Source organism: Nicotiana tomentosiformis, chromosome 3, assembly GCF_000390325.3.
Source record: "Nicotiana tomentosiformis chromosome 3, ASM39032v3, whole genome shotgun sequence".
Taxonomy (NCBI): domain Eukaryota; kingdom Viridiplantae; phylum Streptophyta; class Magnoliopsida; order Solanales; family Solanaceae; genus Nicotiana; species Nicotiana tomentosiformis.
In genome coordinates this window covers 131881039-131902806 of record NC_090814.1, presented here as the reverse complement: position 1 = coordinate 131902806, position 21768 = coordinate 131881039, and the positions used below count along the sequence as shown (strand labels likewise).

Genomic DNA, 21768 nt, shown 5'->3' with positions numbered 1-21768 from the left:
TTCTCGTACTATTTTTAATCCTGAGATAACTTATCCCAGCATTAATAACCAAACAAGGGATAAAGTGGTATTAAATTTTTATTTCAAGATTATTTTTGCTTATTCATCGTACCAAACGAAAGGTGTGCACGGCTAGTAATAGAATATTACAACATGGATAAGATACAAACAAGAAGAGCAAAATTGAAAAGACACTGAAAAGATTTTCAGGAGTAAAGAACAAATGCTCGTGCTTTAGATATGAATGGTTCCTCTAGCTCTTTGCTTCATTGCTTTTCAGAATCACACGCTAAGATGTGCAACAAAACAAATTCCTTTCAACGGTGTCATTTCAAAGGCACAGGGTTCCAATTAGTGCTTATTGTCTGCAACAAATGGGTGTAGAAGTTTTAGAGGTAGGAAATAGAGTATTAGACCTGCTTTTTTCACATGGAAGAATCTTAGTTACTTGAAACAAGTTGAATTAGAGTAGCAATTATATATTCTCTTGAATTATATTTCTTTCTTTTTGTTCAATATCCATCTCCTATTCGGAGTAGAGAATAACATTTTCTTTCTGTTTTTCTTAATCGGATTACGGAATAGTCCTGATTGGAGAATCCGAACCCGAATGAATAGTTATGATGAGATGAGTACCCACTCTAGCTAAGAATTTTGTTAAAATTATAAGGCAAAAAATAAAATTAATCGATCGACTGAAATTAATTGCATTCATTATCATTTGTCTAATAGTGTACTAAAATGTGTATATTATAGGTATATAATATACATATATACAAATAGACGAGCCATAAACTATTATTTTTAGCTATTATTTTTAGCAACGGTTATTCATTATCATATGTATTCATTATCATAAGCTATTATTTTTAGCAGCGGTTTAAAATATGTATATTTTTCGAAATTATATACGAGTCATTTTTGCTATTTTACGTAGCTAGTAATCACGTATAAATAGAGAGCTCCTTCGAAAGAAAAACTTAGGCATACAAGGCATGTAACAAATAAGAGTAATAGATATTATTCCATAAATGAAATATAAATAGAATAATTGAAATACATAATTGTATATCACCACTTTTCAATAATCTATTGAACTATTTAAACAATAGACAACTCCATTATTCTTTTTCGAGTGAAGTGACACAGATAAAAGGAGCATCAAATTCTAGCTATGAACATAGACTAAAAATTAGAGGCTAGTAGGAGCTAGTTGAGTATGCTATTTTACGATAAGGACATAACGTCGTTCCAAAACGTTAGGCTCAAGCTTGTCTTGTTACACTTTTAATTCTTGCTTCTTCTATCCAGATTTGAAAGTTGTTCTCCATCATCATAATGAGAAAGACGAAAAGGACAAACACAATACTGAAAGTATAAACACTTCAGTGTAGAAATTCACCAGGTAGCTCCTCTTAGAGGATGATATTTAAGAATTAGCCAATACGACATGAATTTTAATTTTAATTTAATTTTTCAGGAAATAAATGTCCTGAAATTAAAAATAAGTACTGGCTAATTCTTAAATAGTAGTCCTAAGTATGACTGTTTGTGCACAGCTCCCTTATTCAGCTCCACGGTAAACTCCAACTAACAAGCCCATGATATTTATTGGGCTTCTTTAGGAAAGCCCAATATTCCAATGACGTAGGAAAGCCCAATATTTCCTTTTTCCAGTCAGTGCCTGGGGAAAATGACAGCTGTCCTTACAGCTCAAGGCAGTTTCTTCGTGAAGCGCGCCACTGAGGACTGAGCAGAAAAAGTACACTCTCCCCTCCCCCTGCCGGCTTGCTACCACTTTAGGTTATTTGTTTCTACTATACAAAAAGTGGAAAGAGAGCGTCGATCATCGCCTGCATTTTGTTGTTACAGCTCACACATTTCGTAGAGGTATTAAAATGCAGAAAATTGCTTTTTCTTTCTCCACTTTGTTGTTGTGGCGTATTTTTTTTTTATTTTTTTTTTGCGTTGAACCATGTTATTTTTGTTGTCTACAAGCTTTTTCTGCCTTTGTTAGTTGTTCTTAGTTCTGAGGAGTGGGAGGTTTAGGTTTCGCAGCAGTAGCGACTGGTTTAAGAATTTGAGTTTAGAGGAGCAGCTGTAACTTGGCTGTTATACTACCGCTCTTACGAGTCGTTCGTTGCAATTTTGTATCCAAGTAACTCGGTAAAGTCTGACCAGTTATCTTGGTATATGTGAAATGTTATTTTGCTTTCAAAGTTTTTTTGTGTTTGAAACTATGGATTTCAACAAACAAAAAAAAAAAAAAAGCTCTGGATTTCCTTGCGCTGTATTTTAGAATGTAACCACCTCTTAGCTATAAAACTTTTTGTTCATTCACGATACTCGAATGTTAGTAATCTATAGTAGGGTAGAGACTTAAACCTGAGAACTAATTTGTCAGTGTAAGATTGTAGGCCTATGGGCTCTGAGTCAATAATAATAAATCTTCTCCTTACTATCTGCAGTTTGAAGTATTCTAAATCAAGTGCACAAAAAACTTATCCCCTCTCAAAGAGGCGTATGGTCATCTTTAGTTCATGCGGAGGTTTGCACATAATTATTTCGAATTCAGAATTTTATCACAGCCCGTTTGATTACTGGGTTCGAAATATATTTTTGTACTTATTTATTGGATTTTTTTAACACATATACAAGGTCTGAACCAAAGTTCGGATGAACCCATAGAATGATAATTAGATCTGCCTCTGAGTTCATACGTCAATTAAGATTATGCGTTAGTTTGTCTAGTAACCATGAACACCACCTTTAGTATTTTGACAAGATTATACACTTCTGATAAAACTTTTATTTTATTTTGAGATATATTTTCCAAATGGATCTTTAATCTACTTGTTTTACTTCCTTGTTATCTTCCTATTCTGCCTCATCAAAGTGCAAATTGAACGGTTTTCGTTGACATCATGGCTAGAATTGAAGTTCTTCACTAGTCTGGCAATGTCCGCAACAGGCACTGGAGGTTCTTCACTAGTGAATTTCTGCATACCAAATGTGGTAAGCCAGAAGAACACCCTTTGCTGCCATCCTTTGAAGTTGGCTCCGTAAAATTTTCCCGGTTTCTCTGCCGGTGGAACAGCAGTCCGGCTTGACGAGGCTATCGTCGTTGCCGCAATAGTCGCAGAAGAATTTCCGTTATCAATTGCCCTTTCTCACTGGAAACAACAGAAGAGTTCAATTAATGGCAAAATCAGAACAGTAAACAATACTGTTATTAACAAAAACAGTATGTATAATAAATAAAACCGAAGTTTATATATACTGTTTCACAGAAAAACGATGAAGTTTTTATGTTCTTCAAATCGTTTTACGAATTTCAATACTCTGATGAAGTTTTTTATATCTTCAAATCAGAATAGTAAAATTCAGAAGGAGTAGAAAACCACACAGGTTTTAATCTCAACAAACAAAATACAGAATATAAAAAAAAAAAAATCCTTAAGAATGTTATAAATTCTGTATTGCTGTAATAAACAATTAAACTTTCTGAAAAAACAAAACAGAAAGTTAGTAATACTTGTTTAACGAAATAGATTCGGAAAAACAAAAAACAGTATAGGAATAAATCGAGCCCACTGAATACACAGTGTGTCCTTAAGGAAATTATTCCCCTCAAGTACCCGAGGTGCTGGAATATATCCTCCCAGGATAGAACGATTTAACTCACCAGTGTATTGGTACCAAAAACTCTGATGAACTGCGAACCACTCAATGGTCGTAAAACACACTGGAAAATATTGTGCAGAAGAAGAAGAAGCTCAGAAAATTTCGTAAGGAAAGATTCTGGGATTCAAACTCTATTTATAGAGTTGCTGGCAATGTTTCTGAAAAGGTTTGCAACCTTTCAGAAACAACCATGGCTGTTGGAAAAAGGGTGTTTGAAATATTGCGGGAAAAATATATTTAAAATAATCCGAAAAATAAAACGGGCCTGACCGAACCGGGTCGTGGGTCATGGGTTATTCCGGATTGAATTTTTCGTTAATTATTTAATTAATTAATTAAATAATTGAAAGGAATTTTGTCCAAAAAGATTAATCAATCAATCGATCTTTGACCGAATCCGAATCCGAAGCCGAAGCCGAAGCCAAAGCCGTAGCCGAAGCCGAGCCGAGCGACGACGACGACGGCGCGAGGCTTGCCTTTTTCTTAACTCTTTAAGAGCTAGAAGAAGAGCAATTATATATATACCCATCAAAAGCCTTTTCTTCCTCCGATATGGGACAATGTCCCTTTCCCAAGGGAAACTCAAATATTTCATTTTCCCTCCATTTCTCATTCACCCTCTTTAAGCTACACAAGCTTAAAATCCCAACAATCCCCCACATGAATGGGGAATGGCTATAAAATAAAGGAATGCACGGACGCGTGTGTGTTTTACATGCAAGAATTAATTGCATCTGGATAAGTAGGTTTCCCTTTGAACTTTCCGTAGTGAACTTATATCGGATATACTCGGTCAATCGGTAGATTTGATATCTTTGAACCGTCGAGCTTTGTTATATACCTAGACAACATAAGTCACACAATCAATCCTTAACCATCTATGGTTCTCACGGTTGTGTTCGTTTCACCCATGAACACCGCCTGGTTTCATGAGTGCTTAGAGAATGGGCCTTTACTTTCATTCCCTTTGAAGCGGCTTACACTTCACACTCACATAGGTGATTTCTAAACGTGTAATCCTATAGACACACTATCTGGTCATATCCTGCCAGACTTAGCAAATCATTAAAAATCTTTAAGCTTTGTTGACTCATCAAAAAGCCTTAATGCTTTACCTTGATTTCTGAACATTGTCTTCATCACGAGAATGGGTTGAGTTATTTGACAATGTTGAACCGTCATTCATAACTTTGTTTGATCTCTTTGAACCTAGCTCGTGGGATCTCCAGTCTGCTAGGTAGAGTTACCGTCATGATGACTTGTCCTAGACCTTAACCCCATTCCCTTTGATGATCTTTCAACTGCCTCTCTAGATAGGCCTTTTGTAAGTGGATCCGACACGTTATCTCTTGACTTTATGTAGTCAATTGTGATAACACCACTAGAGAGTAGTTGTCTAACGGTATTGTGTCTCCGTCGTATATGACGAGATTTTCCGTTATACATAACGCTCCCTGCCCTGCCTATTGCCGCTTGACTATCACAATGTATACAAATAGGTGTCAAAGGTTTGGGCCAAAATGGAATATCTTCCAAGAAATTTCGGAGCCATTCAGCTTCTTCACCAGCCTTATCTAAAGCTATGAATTCAGATTCCATTGTAGAACGGGCGATGCACGTTTGTTTGGATGATTTTCAAGACACTGCTCCACCCCCAATTGTGAAAACATATCCACTCGTGGATTTAACTTCAGATGATCCAGTGATCCAATTTGCATCACTATATCCCTCGATCACGGAGGGATATTTGTTATAATGCAAAGCGTAATTTTGGGTATGTTTGAGATACCCCAAAACTCGTTTCATTGCCATCCAATGTATGTGATTGGGATTACTTGTAAACCGACTCAGTTTACTAATAGCACATGCTATATCTGGTCGTGTACAATTCATGATATACATCAAACTTCCCAATACTCTTGCATAATCCAATTGTGAGTCACTTTCACCTTCATTCTTTTGAAGTGCATAACTCACGTCAATTGGAGTCTTGGCAATTTTGAAATCCAAATACTTGAACTTGTCAAGTACCTTTTCAATGTAGTGAGACTGTGATAATGCTAGACCTTGTGGAGTCTTGTGAATTCTGATTCCTAAGATCACATCAGCAACTCCTAAGTCTTTCATATCGAATTTGCTAGCCAACATGCGCTTAGTAGCATTTATATCTGCCATGTTTTTGCTCATTATCAACATGTCATCAACATATAAACAAACAATGACTTCATGACCTGGAGTGTTTTTAATGTAAACACATTTGTCGCACTCGTTGATTTTAAACCCACTTGCCAACATTGTTTGGTCAAATTTGGCATGCCATTGTTTGGGTGTTTGTTTAAGTCCATAAAGTGACTTAACAAGTTTGCACACTTTTTTTTCTTTACCAGTTACAACAAAACCCTCAGATTGTTCCATGTAAATCTCATCCTCTAATTCTCCATTTAAGAAAGCTGTTTTAACATCCATTTGATGGATTTCAAGACCATACACAGCCGCTAGTGCCACTAACACCCTAATAGATGTTATCCTCGTTACTGGCGAGTAAGTGTCAAAGTAATCAAGGCCTTCCTTTTGTCTATAACCTTTGACAACAAGTCTTGCCTTATATTTGTCAATAGTGCCATCAGCTTTCACTTTCCGTTTAAAGATCCATTTCGAACCTAAAGGCTTATTTCCTGGAGGAAGATCTACCAATTCCCATGTATGGTTATCCAAAATTAATTGAATCTCACTATTGACTGTCTCTTTCCAAAACGCTGAATCAGAAGATGACATAGCTGCTTTAAAAGTTTGAGGCTCATTTTCAAGCAAGAATGTCACAAAATCTGGTCCAAAGGAAGTAGATGTTCTTTGATGTTTGCTACGCCTTGGATCTTCTATACTTGGAGTATTTTCCTTTGGTTCTTCCCGAGGTCGTTTAGGTCTTTCACTTAACGACTCACATTCAGTTTTATACGGATAGATGCTTTCAAATTCAGCATTATCTGATTCCATTACCGTATTAACGTGAATTTCGGGATTATCGAATTTTTGAACCAAAAACCGACATGCTTTACTGTTTGTAGCATATCCAATGAAAACGCAATCAACAGTTTTTGGTCCGATTTTAACCCTTTTAGGTAAAGGAACTTGTACCTTTGCTAGGCACCCTCACACTTTGAAATATTTCAAGTTGGGTTTTCTTCCTTTCCATTTTTCATATGGAATAGATTGCGTTTTGCTGTGGGGTACTCTGTTGAGTATTCGGTTAGCTGTAAGGATAGCTTCGCCCCACAAACTCTGTGGTAATCCGGAACTTATTAATAAAGAATTCATCATTTCCTTTAATGTCCGATTTTTCCTTTCCGCAATTCAATTGGATTGAGGTGTGTAAGGTGCAGTAGTTTGATGGATAATTCCATATTCCGAACATATTTTTGCAAATGGAAATTCATATTCTCCACCCCTATCACTTCTAATCATTTTGATCTTTTTATTCAATTGATTCTCCACTTCATTCTTGTATTGCTTAAATGCTTCAATTGCTTCATCCTTACTATTAAGCAAATAAACATAACAATATCGAGTGCAGTCGTCAATAAAAGTAATAAAATACTTTTTCCCACCTCGAGATGGTGTCGACTTCATATCACAAATGTCAGTATGAATTAAGTCTAAAGGATTTGAATTCCTTTCAATAGACTTATAAGGATGTTTTACAAACTTAAACTCAACACATATTTGACATTTTGATTTATTACACTCGAATTTAGGCAACACTTCTAAATTAATTAACTTCCGCAAGGTTTTGTAATTGACATGTCCTAAACGAATATGCCATAAATCATTTGACTCCAATAAATAAGAAGAAGCTGCAATTTTATTCATACTGTCAACAACCATTACATTTAGTTTGAAGAGGCCTTTTGTGAGGTAGCCCTTTCCAACATACATTTCATTCTTGCTTACAACAACTTTATCAGAAACAAATACACATTTGAATCCGTTCTTAACAAGCAAAGAAGTAGAAGCTAAATTCTTCCTAATAGTAGGAACATGAAGAACGTTGTTGAGCGTTAACACCTTGCCGGAAGTCATCTTCAGGAAAACCACACAGGTTTTAATCTCCACAAACAAAATACAGAATATAAAAAAAAAAAAAAAAAATCCTTAAGAATGTTATAAATTCTGTATTGCTGTAATAAACAATTAAACTTTCTGAAAAAACAAAACAGAAAGTTAGTAATACTTGTTTAACAAAATAGATTCGGAAAAACAAAAAACAGTATAGGAATAAATCGAGCCCACTGAATACACAGTGTGTTCTTAAGGAAATTATTCCCCTCAAGTACCCGAGGTGCTGGAATATATCCTCCCAGGATAAAACGATTTAACTCACCAGTGTATTGGTACCAAAAACTCTGATGAACTGCGAACCACTCAATGGTCGTAAAACACACTGGAAAATATTGTGCAGAAGAAGAAGTAGCTCAGAAAATTTCGTAAGGAAAGATTCTGGGATTCAAACTCTATTTATAGAGTTGCTGGCAATGTTTCTGAAAAGGTTTGCAACCTGTTTGAAATATTGCATTTAAAATAATCCGGGAAAGACCAAACCGGGTCACGGGTCATGGGTTAATTAATTAAATAATTGAAAGGAATTTTGTCCAAAAAGATTAATCAATCAATCTCCGAATCTGTAGCCGTAGCCGAGCGAGCGACGACGACGGCGCGAGGCTTGCCTTTTTCTTAACTCTTTAAGAGCTAGAAGAAAGAGCAATTATATATATACCCATCAAAAGTCTTTTCTTCCTCCGATATGGGACAATGTCACTTTCCCAAGGGAAACTCAAATATTTCATTTTCCCTCCATTTCCCATTCACCCTCTTTAAGCTACACAAGCTTAAAATCCCAACATTGAGTTATATTGATCGCTATATAAAATAGTTGATCATCCTTTAAAATAATTCTGACTACTATTTGGAATTTTAAATTAGAGTATTTGGAAATAGTGCATTTTAATCGTTCTGAGATAGAACAATTCAGAACTTGGCTTTAAATTTCCTCTGAATATTCTTCTATTAGAAAAATGACAGGTTTTGCATGAAACATCCTAATCTCTTCGTCTGATATTTTTCTTCAGTCTAAAATCAATTATTAAATGGTATGTCTGGTGGATTGAGGCGAAAATATGCTGTGCCAGTCAAAATACCCTTTTATTCTCCAAGTAGTATCTATTTATCAATAAAATAATATTCTCCGAGTAGTATGTACTGTATATAATTTTAGTGGTGTCTGTCAGTGTTGTTTCATTAAAGTTACTGATTTCTCTCGTTATGTTGATCGGTAACACTTCTATTTTTGTACTTTGTTCCAGTCTGCCGTAGGTCACTTGTAACATCTTCAGCTATGATTCAAGTCCTCTAAGCTGCTTGTTCCGCAGTTTCTATATATTAACTGATTTATACATGATATCTGTACCATATTGAGCTATGATTCAAGTCCTCTTTGTTGCTTGCTCCACAGTCTCTGCATATTAACTGATTTTCACGTGCGGCATAGAATATTTTTAACATCTTCAGCTATGATTCAATTCCTCTAAGTTGCTTGTTTAAGATTTAACTTGATTCCCCTTGATATTTGCTTATATTATGTACATTTTAGAATTGACTCTTCTTTTATATCAAATCCAGATGAGCAGCAGCTCAGATGAAGAGGTAGAGTTGAGTGACTCTGAGATTTATGAGTTCAAAGAGAAGCCTTATGAAGAATTACGAACTGAAAAGCTGAGAGTGAAGGGTCCAAATGGGTCCCTTAGATGTCCCTTCTGTGCAGGGAAGAAAAAACAAGACTACAAGTACAAGGACCTTCTTCAACATGCTACAGGGGTTGGTAAAGGTTCTGCTAACCGAAGGGCTAAGCAGAAGGCAAACCATTTGGCTCTTGCAAAGTATCTGCAAACAGACCTAGTAAATGAGGTTGAGCCAATACCTGCACGTGCTGTGACACCAGAACGTTCAGAACCTGAAAAAACTGAACTGTTCTGTTGGCCTTGGACTGGGGTTGTCGTTAATATATCAAAGGAAGCAGCAAATGGCAGATCTCTAGACGATAAGGAGTACTGGTTGAGAAAGTTTTCCATCTATATACCTTCGGAAGCCAAGTTTTTCTATGATAACCAAGCTAGGGTTTCCGAAGCTATTGTGAGGTTCAATAGTGATTGGACTGGTTTTAAGGGTGCAATGGAGTTCGAGATGTCCTTCGAAACCTCTCACTGCAGCAAACGAGAATGGAAAGCCGATAGAAGTTGCCCTGGTCCAAATATTTATGGATGGGTTGCTCGAGAAGATGATTATATAGCAGAAGGGGCTGTAGGAGAATACCTGCGAGAGAAGGGGAAGTTGAAGAAGATATCTGACCTAATTAATGAAGAAATACATGATAAAAAGAAGGTTGTAGCAAATCTAGCCAATGAAATTGACATGAAAAATGAAAATCTGGATGAGCTACAGACAAGATTCAATTTGAATACGCTATCTCTTAGTCAGATGCTTGAGGAGAAAGACATGCTACACCATGCTTTCTTTGAAGGTTTTCAGTTGCAAGCCTCTTCTGTTTTTATTATTTTTTTCTGATCTGCAGATAATGTATGAAATTTATGTTTCTTATCCCTGCCATCAGATGTTGTCCATTAGATAGGTGAGAATATCTAGACTTGACATTATAAAGTGCCAGTTCTGGTGCATCTTCTCTAAAATTGATCTGTTTCATTTGTTACTTGGACGAAGGGGGTTAACTGGAGTTTATCTCTTGAAAATTGTTTTAGTTAACATATCCCTAACTCTAAGCATCTTACATTTTCTTCGAAAACTTGTAAGGTGATTATAGATACTCGATTTGACAAAGTTCACAAGTTAAAGAGAGGCCCCTTTTGTTGGGAATTCATCGGGTAATAGAAGTGCCACGAGTTTTATAGTATAATTAAAGTCTACTTCTGCAGAATCAAGGAAGATGCAACGCCTTGCACGTGAGCATGTACAGAAGGTCCTGCTAGAGCAGGAAATGTTAAGTGTAGAGTTGGAGAGCAAGAAGAAGAAGCTTGATGCTTGGAGCAGAGAACTGAATAAACGTGAAGCCTTAACTGAGCGAGAAAAGCAAAAGCTTGATGATGAGAAGAAACAGGTATTGAATTCCAGCATGAGTCAAAGTTATATATTAATATTTCTCTTTATCGTGATAGTCCAGCGATGGGTTTATATTCTTTCGGCAGTCTCGCCTGTAGTAGAATGGAACTCTCTAGCTGCTGGTCCTCTAAAGCCAACTCTTTCGAACTAATGCTCAATACTTTCCAGTCAGTTCTGTTGGACTTTCACTTGTAGGCTGCACTATAATGTGTTGAATTTTATTTTGTTGATTCAGAATGATGAGAGAAATTCAGCACTTCAAATGGCTTCTGTGGAACAAAGAAAAGCTGATGAGAATGTCTTAAGACTGGTCGAAGAACAAAAGGTGTGTCATTCATAATCACATCTCTCCCACTCTGTCTGTCATGTCTTTGTCGAAGAACAAAAGGTGTGTCATTCATAATCACATCTCTCCCACTCTGTCTGTCATGTCTTTGCATATATATATTTCTGCATATGCTTCTTCCAAAACCTGCAAGTTGGGATTTCTGCTATTGTCGTTAGCACAAAGTTAATAGAGCTTTACTCATGTTGATATTAAATATCCAGAGGGAGAAGGAGAAAGCCTTGAGAAAGATACTTGAGCTAGAAAGGGAAATAGATGCCAGGCAAAAACTGGAAATGGAAATAGCAGAATTTAAAGGAAAACTAGAGGTTATGAAGCACCTTGGAAGCAATGATGATGCAGCTGTACAAAATAAGATTAAGGAGATGAACGAGGAGCTGAAACAGAAAATGGAGGAGATGGATGATATGGAGTCCCTGAATCAGACTCTCCTTGCAAAGGAGCGCCAAAGTAATGATGAGTTGCAAGATGCACGGCACGCCTTAATTGATGTATGATATTCGGTATCAATTGCAGTAAGATTTTCAATTTTTTTATGAAGTCACAACCTTATGACATGTTGGAGTTTCATGTTGTAAGAATGTATAACTTGTGAGATGCTGAGCTTTTTGAAATAATACTCTCTTTAGGGATTGAAAGAGATGTTGACCAGTGGACGCTCCCAAATTGGGATAAAAAGAATGGGGGAAATTGATGCAAAGGCCTTTCAGAATGCATTGAAGCAGAGGTTACCAAGTGCGGAAGCTGACATCAAGGCATTGGAACTGTGTTCCCTGTGGCAGGAAAAACTAAAAGCCCAAGACTGGCATCCCTTTAAAACTGTTATGGTTGATGAGTCGCGTGTGGAGGTTTGTTCTTTGATTTCGTTTTTTCGTTTTATCTCTTTTTCTGCCAATTTAGTTCCTTTCAGTTAGGGGTCATTTGGTATGATGGATAAGTAAAATTATCGTGGTATAAAAATTTAGTACCGCCTTATCTCTTGTTTAGTTATTAATCCAGGGATAAATTATACCTGGATTAAAAAAAGTATCGGATAACTTATACTTGCTAGCGGGTGGAATCTCAGAATAGGTTATCCCTGGATAAAATAGTAAAATTGATAATCTCAACATTAATACAACATACCTAACAATCAATAAAAAATAATATCAGGATAACTAATTCCAATATAATTAATCCTAGCATAACTTATTTTCAAACCAAATGACGCCTAAGTATTCATTGAAGTGAAATCTATAGATTTTTTTTGTGTACTTAGTCGTTTGGTTGCCGGTTAGAGTTATGTAGGTATTAGTTATACATGTATTAGTTATGCAGGAATAAGTAATGCAGGGATTAGTTATGCATGTATTAGTTATGCAAGGTTGAGTTATGTTGGGATTAGTTATGCATGGATTAGTTATGCGGGGATTAGTTATGCGGTAGTTATATAAGGATTAGTAATATAAATGTAATGTGAGTGTTATTTATTATTAGTTTACCTTATTTTATTAAAATTGTTAGTATAGTTTAAATATATATTTTTAAACAAAAAAATACAAGTTTGAATAAAGGGCATTCTTGTCATTTTGTGTTTTAATACAAGTATTACTAATACGTGTATAAGTTATTCCACTTTCTACCCTGCATAAATAATACATAGATTCACTCATAACTTATACTTGTATTAGTTATGCGGAAAAGAAAAATATGAACCAAACATTATATTAGCAATGCTACATTTTATGTGGAAAAGAGGAAAAATCAAACAAACATTGTATAACTTATGCTAGCTTCTATGTGGAGATTATTTTTTCCCCTTCTTTTAACGAAACAATGTATAAAGTTATCCTAGTTTTAATACATGGATAACTCCTCTCTAACCGGCTACCAAACGAGCCCTTAAGAGTTATGTATGGCATCTAAAGGTTTGAGGTTAAGGACTGAGGACTTCTCTTGTCTTAGTTAGCTTCCAAGGTCATCCATTTTTTTTTTTAAATTCTTTTCCTTTGTGTCTGGTCAAAGCGGAAGAACTTCATTAAAGGCAAAGTGCTCTAGTACTCTTAAAGTTTAGTTAGAAAAGTAATTTTACCCTTAGCTATTTATGAGTGAAGATGACCTTTATAGCTTTCATACTTTATATTCCTTTACATATCTCTAATAGAGAATGTTTCTAAAGGCATCTTAGTCACTTAAGGATGCATTTTTTCAACATGAATTCAAAGAACAACGAAGTCTCCTTTTATGTTTGGTAAACCACAGCCCGCAAACCCCTCTGCCCAAGGACCATAGTGAATCTTTCCTTACATTTTTCCCCTCTGTGACGTGAAACCCAACCCTAACCTCATGGTTGGAGATGGAGGTTCTTTGTCACTAGACCAGCCCTACTTAGGATAAAATATAAAGGTCTTTATTCCCTTCATTTAACAATCAACTCTATTTTTTAGTTTTCTTCTCCCCATACGTACTCCCAAGTTTTTACTGAAACGAAAACCCAAGTACTTTAATTGTATAATGAAGATCTTATATCTACTGCTGCTGCTGCTGCATTTTTTGTTCAAAGAATATTTTGGAAAGAATAACGTTAATTATACTTTGAAGTTTTCTCGTCTCAAATTAGCTAAGTGGCCTTTTACAAATTCAAATTAGCAATCCCCAATCCATTTTTTTACGACAGTGACATTTACATTAAATTTTTCTTCTCCTCATACTCGCAAGATTTTACTAAAACGAAAACCCCAAATACTTTAATTGTATAATGAAGATCTTATATCTACTGCTGCTGCTGCATTTTTTGTTCAAAGAATATTTTGGAGAGAATAACGTTAAGATTTATACTTTGAAGTTTTCTCGTCTCAAATTAGCTAAATGGCCCTTCACAAATTCAAATTAGCAATCTCCAATCCGATTTTTTACGACAATGACATTTGAAATAATCTACTAGAAGTGTTAGGATCACAATGTTTGAATAGTTTAAGGTCATCTTCACTGCTTAAAATAATTGAAGGGTTAAATTGCTTACCTAATTGAAGTTTGCTACTCACTTGATCTCTTTTTAGAAGGATTTTTTATACTAGCAGACAAAATAAACATTGCACTTTTGTCCCCAAATTTTACTATCCACTCTGCTTTAGATAAATCAAAAAGCAAAAGAGACAGAAGCCTATCATGTCATGTTGAAGGCTTGGAGTGTGACCATTTTTGCTGCAAATGCAGAGAGTGATAGATGAGAATGATGAAGCATTACAAAAACTGAAGGAGGAATGGGGGGATGAAATCTACAATGCGGTGACTACAGCTCTGAAGGAGATAGAGGAATACAATCCTAGTGGTAGGTACATAATTAATGAGCTATGGAATTTCAAGGAAGGAAGGAAGGCCACGCTGAAGGAAGTTACCAGCTATATTTTCAAGCAATTGAAGACACATAAGCGCAAGAGACCATGATTGCTTGGTGCCTTTCTGTCTTCTTCTCCTCTCTGGACTCTGATTGTCAAATGGAATCCTGTTTACAAGTACACTTGCTCTTTGTTAGGCGTGCAGAATAGTAGATATTACATGGTGAATGTATATATGCACTTTTAGAATTCAGATTTTTTTGCAAGATAGTTGTCATCTCTTGCTGCAGTAAGTCCAGTTAGCCCTTATATTTTTTACTCTTTGGAGTTTATCCTTTCTGGGATTTGACTGGTTACAGTTGAAAATATGATTATCTTACTCTGATATGCCACTGAGAAATGGTACTTTAAAAGTTCAATTGTCTTTTGTAGTAATTTTTATTTGAAACTGTGTTTGCGACCAGATTTTGTGCCCGTTGGCTTTTCTCCTTTGAGACAATACGTTGAAGTATGCGATACCAAGCATTACACTGGGTATGTTGTTGTATGTGATACCAAGCATATAGAGATATAACAGCTTTCCATGCGGCCTACAGTATAACGTGTTTATGGACGGATTAATGTGCAAAACCCAAGAAAATTGTATCATTTTGCAATACTGTCCATGGGACATGGCCTCCTTTCATAGGCCATGTCAATAATATCAACAGAGAAAGAAAAAATCGGGAGAAAATATTTCCTATAGACCAAGGTATGCACCATAGTCCAAGAAATTTCCTCAATGCAATTAATCAGAAATCCCAAGTAAGTCCGAAGGTCAATCCTCTCAACTCTTTGCCGAATACCTCTGTAAACTATCTTTCACTTTGGCTTATGCAAGTGTGATGAGAGCATTAGCATGTTGATTCAAGGATCCTGTTGTCTATGCATAAATAACAAACATCAGCAAGGCTTAGGGGCTAGAAAAACAGCACAAGAAGATGTATGCAACCAGCAGCAATCGTCCATGTGATTCGGCTTCTTTTAACCCAGACTACATCCAACTATCCAAGGTATAAAATCCGGTGACGAAAACAACACATCCATTCAAGGAAAGCCTGTCAGAGAATTCTTCAATAGAATCGGACAAGCGTTAACTTACATATGTTCAGCATTGAACATGCTCGTTACTAAGAAATCATCACTAGTCACAGTTACAAGGACAAACAAAGCACCGCCAACCTTAGGAGGCTAGCGGAATCCTTAAATGTGATAACACGATGTTCATTGTTCTTAATTATGAAGTAAGATCAAAAAGATAAATGTAAAGAAGGTTCTGACGGTCAGAGTGCATGCTCTGTCTGATTTAACTAATAAGATTACCAATGAACATATCAGCAAATATGTCATAACCAAACAAGCCAACAAGATCCCGCCCCTCAAACCATTAGGAAGTCTGTTGTTCAGCACTCACCTACATTGACGTATGACGCAATCAGAAGCCTCTGTCTCCATGTTATCTAACAAGAGGACTCAGTCTCTGACACCAACTAAAGACTTGAGCTCTGGGATTGGGGGGAGGGGTGGTTTGTTTCCAAAAAGTTCCTATCCTCAGGAGCACCATATGCACAAAGTTATGTCATGACTACATAAAAGTTTAAGAAGTATTCACTTTCAACACCTCCTTCCCTACAACTTCATATTTGCTTAGAGATCGAATCTGTCAAAGCTAATTCGTTTGTTAACAAAGCATAATACCTACATGGAAAGATTTGAGATATTTGGTCGCCTTGCCTCAAACCCTTGTAAGTATCTATTTCCACTACCCCCCAATAAGTTCTTTAACAGTGAATCAGCTCCTAACACAATATCATAAAAGGTACTAATAAGCAGTTGCCTTCTGTTAATCAACCCAAGTTAGAGCATACCGAAGTAACTTTCAATCATGAGATTTCCAGTTTACAAAAACTTGAATAACAAGTTTCCGCAGAAGCAGATCAACAATATATGCCAGCAAGTGTCTCGCATCTTCTTTTGATTCACAAGATTAAGACCTGCAAGTGACATGAATTGCTAGCAAACTGTAAAACCAGTTTTCTACCATTAAGCTTCTTCATATTCCACATAATGCAGCAACAGAAATTAAGTGATGTCCTTTTTTCGTTGATAGCAAAGTTAATGGATCTCCTTTCTACCTCCTCTTCTCCTCTTTTACCTTTACTCTAATTTTTCCCAAACTCAAAGTACCAATTCAAAACTCCAATAACCAAATTCACTTGCAGCGTTTAAACCCACAGAGTACAAGAATATCAGAATCGCCTGGTCATTCAACAGCACGAATCAGCAGCTCTAAAAACTTCCGCAATCTGAAGTAACTGTGAATTAACATTATTAAATAATCACAGTAGACAATTAAATGTTAAACCGAGAGTCTTCCCATAATATAATTATGTAAGAAATTCAAGGACAACGAAACTACCAAAGCTCAGAGACAAGTTCCCTCCTCCCAACAGAAAATCACTCCACAAGCACTACAAGGAAAAAGGAAAACCAACTATCCATGCATGGTAGTAAATCAGAAAACAGAAATCCTGATGCTGATGCAACATGCCAGCCAAGCTATCCTCCATAGGACATATACGGGACAAGTAAATTGCAGTATTGACAGGTAGAAGGTGCTGAAAAATGGGGTGATAAGATCGCACAAGAACAAAAGGAATAGTTCTAAACTGCAACTGACTCCACTTAAGAAAAGGGAAGGGGTTGCCCACAGACTCCTGATCTCTCGTTTCTTTCTTGGTTAAAATTGGGAAAAATCTTATGGAGTCTGCATGGCTATAAATAATTCCCAAAAATAGTAACTGAACAAAAGCCTCTTACTGGTTGTAAATCATGTGATAATTTGTATTCAGTTAGAGGAAGACCTTGATTAAGGATAATCATTTGACAGTCATTGACAAACTTAATCATTACCACCTTACCCAGAACCTTTTTTTAATAAATAATTAAAGATTTAATATATTTTATGCACTAAGCCATTGCATCAGGCATAATTACAGGTTGTGCAAACCCTCTATTGTGCCCATGCACTCACCCAGCACCATTTGTTTTCAACTCCAACCAATATGTCACAACAGCACAAAAGTAGTTCTCAATGTACAACATTATCTCCTTGCATATGCTCGCTTTCCCATAGCTCAACAAAAAGCAGAGGGGAAAAATCAGAACGAACCTGGAAACTACTAGCTAATGCCCACATATGCAAGTGTCAAAATTATATCTTTCTTATACCTGGAGCAAGACAATGAGCATTCGCACAGGAATGACACCATTGACAAATCTAAACATGAAGGATGGAAGAAAAAAGATGTATTAAGCCAAAATAAGGTGGATATCATAAATAACCACAAACCTTTTTACCAAAAGTATACATTGGAAGTGTGGCATCATACAGCACACACAAGTAATACATATCTATCTTTTTTTCATATTTTAATTTTTAATTTTTTTTCTTCAATGGGTATTGTTCTGCCCATTCTCAACACCTAGACCATACAAGACACCTGCATACTTCTCCAGTGAACCACTGAAGAAGTTTTCTTTCAACTTCCTAAAGGTACAAGCTGTGAGCAAGCTATCTGAACCTGCTTGATGACAAACACCAACCCTCTCAACCTCCAAGAGCTCCGCGAGTTTGTTCAATCCACCATGAAGGCTATTACAGAACTTCATCAAGTGCTTGATGTCGAAAATGACAGGAAAGTACACATTCATCAAGGTAAAGAAATCCGCCTGTGTATCAGGCAAATCCTGGCAAGTCAACAGCTTCAACAGGTACCCGAAATCATAGCCACTATGAAAAGTAACCCAATACACATTATCATTCAGCACAATCCCTGACGACATCAAGAGCTCCCCAAAGCGCTTGGCATCAATACCCTTTTCAATGTTCTTGGTAAAATCAATGCCACTCTGGCGCAACAACTCAATCGAATCATTGGCGAAAACATCCTCGTTAGGGTTGAATTCGCGGAAATTGAATTGCCAAATGCAGTACTTGTCGGTCCCACACTTGGGTAAGTTGCCCTTTTCATCCGAAAATGTCAGCCCTAACTGAATCAATTTCAACATATCCACGTTATCCTTTAGGGTTTGGTAATGATAATCGTAACTATTCTTAAAATTCCCGACCGGCCGGATTACGACACCGGGAAACTCCGTATCCATTGCGATGTATGGAAATTCATCGACAACTTCGCGGATTAACGCGAATTCCTCCTCCAGATTGTCAATCCAAACCTCTCGGATGTGAATCGAATCGGTTTTCGGCAAAATCGACATTTTCGCCGAAGATTTTACTTTCAGTCAAATGATAAAATTACCCTCACAATTCCGACCATACAATCGCCGGAATAAAAACGGATCTCTTTGAAACTCTCAAATCAAAATCAGATCTGCAAAAAGAAAGTGAAAATTAACTAAATTAGCAAAACGCGAACAAAAAATTTCACATAAAAATCGATTTTTAAAAATAATATTTACCTTTCAATAAATAAAGATTCAAACTTTCAACCATGAATCGATGATTTGAAATGAATGCAACAACAACGCCGAAATATATACAAATAAATATATGTGTGTGGAGAGAGAGCGATTTGTAAGATTAGGGTTTGAACAGGAACAATATGAGGCGGCGAAGAGGAATAAGAATATGAAATTTTAGGGCAAAATGGAAGTGCTTTTTTTGTATTTTTTTTCTTTTTTTGTTTTTTGTTTTGTTTTTCTTATTCTAGAGTCTAGAGGGAGAAAAAGAGATGGAGCCTTGGGGCGAACGAGAATGGGACCCTCCTTTCTTGTCCGCTTCCTCACTACTCCAAAAACAAACAAATATATAAATGTTTTAAGAACTAAATTTTTGGATTTTTCTATATTGGAATATTCTGTGGGAATAAACAATTGGAGGAACTTTGTTTGTTACGGTAATAATAATAATAATAATAATAATATAATAATAATAATAATAATAATAATAATAATAGGGGGACAACTTGTAGGTTGGCTGCATTTATGGTTCCCTTTTTTTTTTCCTCGTACATATATATTTTTTAAGGGTTTTTGGTTTTTGTTTTTCTTTTTTTTTTTTTTTTTTTACTAGTATTAGCACCCGCGTGGATACGTGGACACTAATCATGTCAACCATTTGAGTTACCTGAATTATATATAAATAATCTTAAAATTTATACCTTCTCGATAAATATTAGATAATCATTGGATATTAATTAAGAAATACTACATGAAATTAACAATTTCTCAAATCTCCTAGTTATAATTCTATTTTTTCTTTTTGGTAACATTCTCGTCGGTGTCGTTGGATCCTAAAAATTATCAGGAAGAAAAATAATAACTCATATTTATGGTAAAATAATTAAAGGTTGAGAATATGAAAGACTATTTGGATATGACTTGACTCAAATAAATACTACTTGAACTCTTATTTGGTGTGTTGATATCTATTAATGAATATTTCTATTTTAAAATTTTAATTTTTAAAATTTATTTTTTAATAATTATTATTTTTATATTTTTAATTCAAAACTCATTTTAGTCGGCTATCTAAAAATATAAAAAATTCTTTAGCCGTTGAATGTTTTTTCCAATATGACTCCATTTTGGTATTTGACATTAACCATGTTAAGTATATGAGTTATTTGAATTATATGTAAATAACCTTAAAATTTAAACTTTTTGGATAATTATAAATAATCGTTAGATATTATTTAAGAAACACTACATATTATTTAAGAAACACTACATGAAGAAAGACTAACATTTTCTCAATTCTCGCAATGATAATTTTATTTTTGCACCATTCTCATTAGTGTTATTGGAACCTAAAAATATCGACAAAGCGAATAATAACTCGTATTTATGACAAAGCACAAAGATTGACACAATATGAACGATCCTTTGGTTACGACATGACTCTTTTACTACGACTTAGAACTCTTATTTGGTATGTTGTTATCTTCCAAAAAATATTTCTATTTTGAAATATCAATTTCTAAAATTTTATATTTTTTTTAATAATGATCATCTTTATAATGATGCAAGTGAAGATATTATCCTTAATTTAAAATCCACTTTGATCGGTTGTCTAGAAATTTAAATGATTCTTTAGCCGAAAAAAAATTATTTCAATATGACTCCATTTTGAGTTTATCGATATCTCTAGCCACGGATTTTGAAATTTGAATACCCTATATATACAGATTTTTTATTCTTTGAATCATTAAATGTTAAATTAGTTGATTGTTATTATATAACATTGCATATATTGTCTTAAAATTGCCAAGTAGTTTTTTCTCGGCACTATACTTGGCTTAACCTTAATGCAAACTACTCAAATTGTATTTAAATTCAAATTCAAATTCAAATATCATATAAGTTTGTTAGTAATAGTGATTTTTAAAAACGACACACAATGTAAATTAAAAAGATATTCTAAGATATCCTTATCTTATAATCTATGTATTTAAGTTGAAAAAAATATTTGAAATAGATGAGATCAACTTTCAATTTTTTTATACTCAACAAAGATGAAACATAAGAAGAAATTCGTTGTCATCTCTTATTTCTGGTTTTTTGATTTTTCATACATTTTTTATATATTTATTATCTTTTATCTTATTTTTTATGTCTTTCTTTCTTCTTCTTCTTTTTTTTTATGAAAAAATTAATTTAATTCGCTAAAAAATGATAAGTTTTAATAGAAATTGTCTACATAAGAACTTTATTTATATTTTTAGTCTTTGGTTGAAATTCTTTAATATTTTTCTTTTGGCTTTATCTAATCAACCTAAATAGGTGCTCAACTAACCACTTAAATTAAAAAATTAAAGGATGTGTAATTTATATATAATTCATATATAATATAGCCAGATCTCTCAATAACAGCATATTTATATAATAACACTTCACTATAAGAGCCAAGCTTTTTCAGAATCAATTTTTATGTTATGTTATAATATATGTTCTCTATAACACCATTTCGCTATAACATCCAAAAATATTCGGAACAAACGACGTTGTTATAGAGGGTTTTGACTGTATATGTATAATCGTGTGTTATCGATATATCATCTATCTATATTAGCTACAAAAATTAAACAATAAATTTGGCCGGATATTTATGTAAATATTTCATAAGATTTTGGTTTCTTGATTTTATTCATGATATGACTTCTATTATAATAATTTTAAAAACTATCTATTAAAATT

General features: G+C 34.9%; 2 protein-coding genes across 8 annotated transcripts; one reads left to right on the top strand and one right to left on the bottom strand.

Moving 5' to 3' along the window:
• Positions 1-1726: 1726 nt before the first annotated feature.
• Positions 1727-14930, top strand: LOC104100081 (factor of DNA methylation 1-like). Of its 7 annotated transcripts, XM_070197628.1 has the most exons (8): positions 1728-1890; positions 2469-2548; positions 9358-10255; positions 10665-10846; positions 11084-11173; positions 11398-11685; positions 11824-12042; positions 14390-14930. In XM_070197628.1, the coding sequence occupies exons 3-8, from the start codon at positions 9358-9360 to the stop codon at positions 14618-14620; spliced, it is 1908 nt and encodes a 635-aa protein (XP_070053729.1). In that variant the 5' UTR covers positions 1728-1890; positions 2469-2548; the 3' UTR covers positions 14621-14930. The 7 variants fall into 7 exon arrangements, with proteins under 7 accessions (XP_070053728.1, XP_070053729.1, XP_070053730.1 ...); XM_070197627.1 differs by lacking the exon at positions 2469-2548 and having other exon boundaries at positions 1727-1890; XM_070197629.1 differs by lacking the exons at positions 1728-1890; positions 2469-2548 and adding an exon at positions 2149-2166.
• Positions 14931-17862: 2932 nt separating this feature from the next.
• LOC104100082 (probable CCR4-associated factor 1 homolog 6) lies at positions 17863-19355 on the bottom strand. The gene is made up of 2 exons (XM_009607252.4): positions 19033-19355; positions 17863-18944 (listed from the first exon to the last, which is right to left on the bottom strand). Exon 2 carries the CDS (start codon positions 18829-18831, stop codon positions 18004-18006), a length of 828 nt encoding a protein of 275 aa, XP_009605547.1. The 5' UTR covers positions 18832-18944; positions 19033-19355; the 3' UTR covers positions 17863-18003.
• Between the last annotated feature and the right edge of the window lie 2413 nt (positions 19356-21768).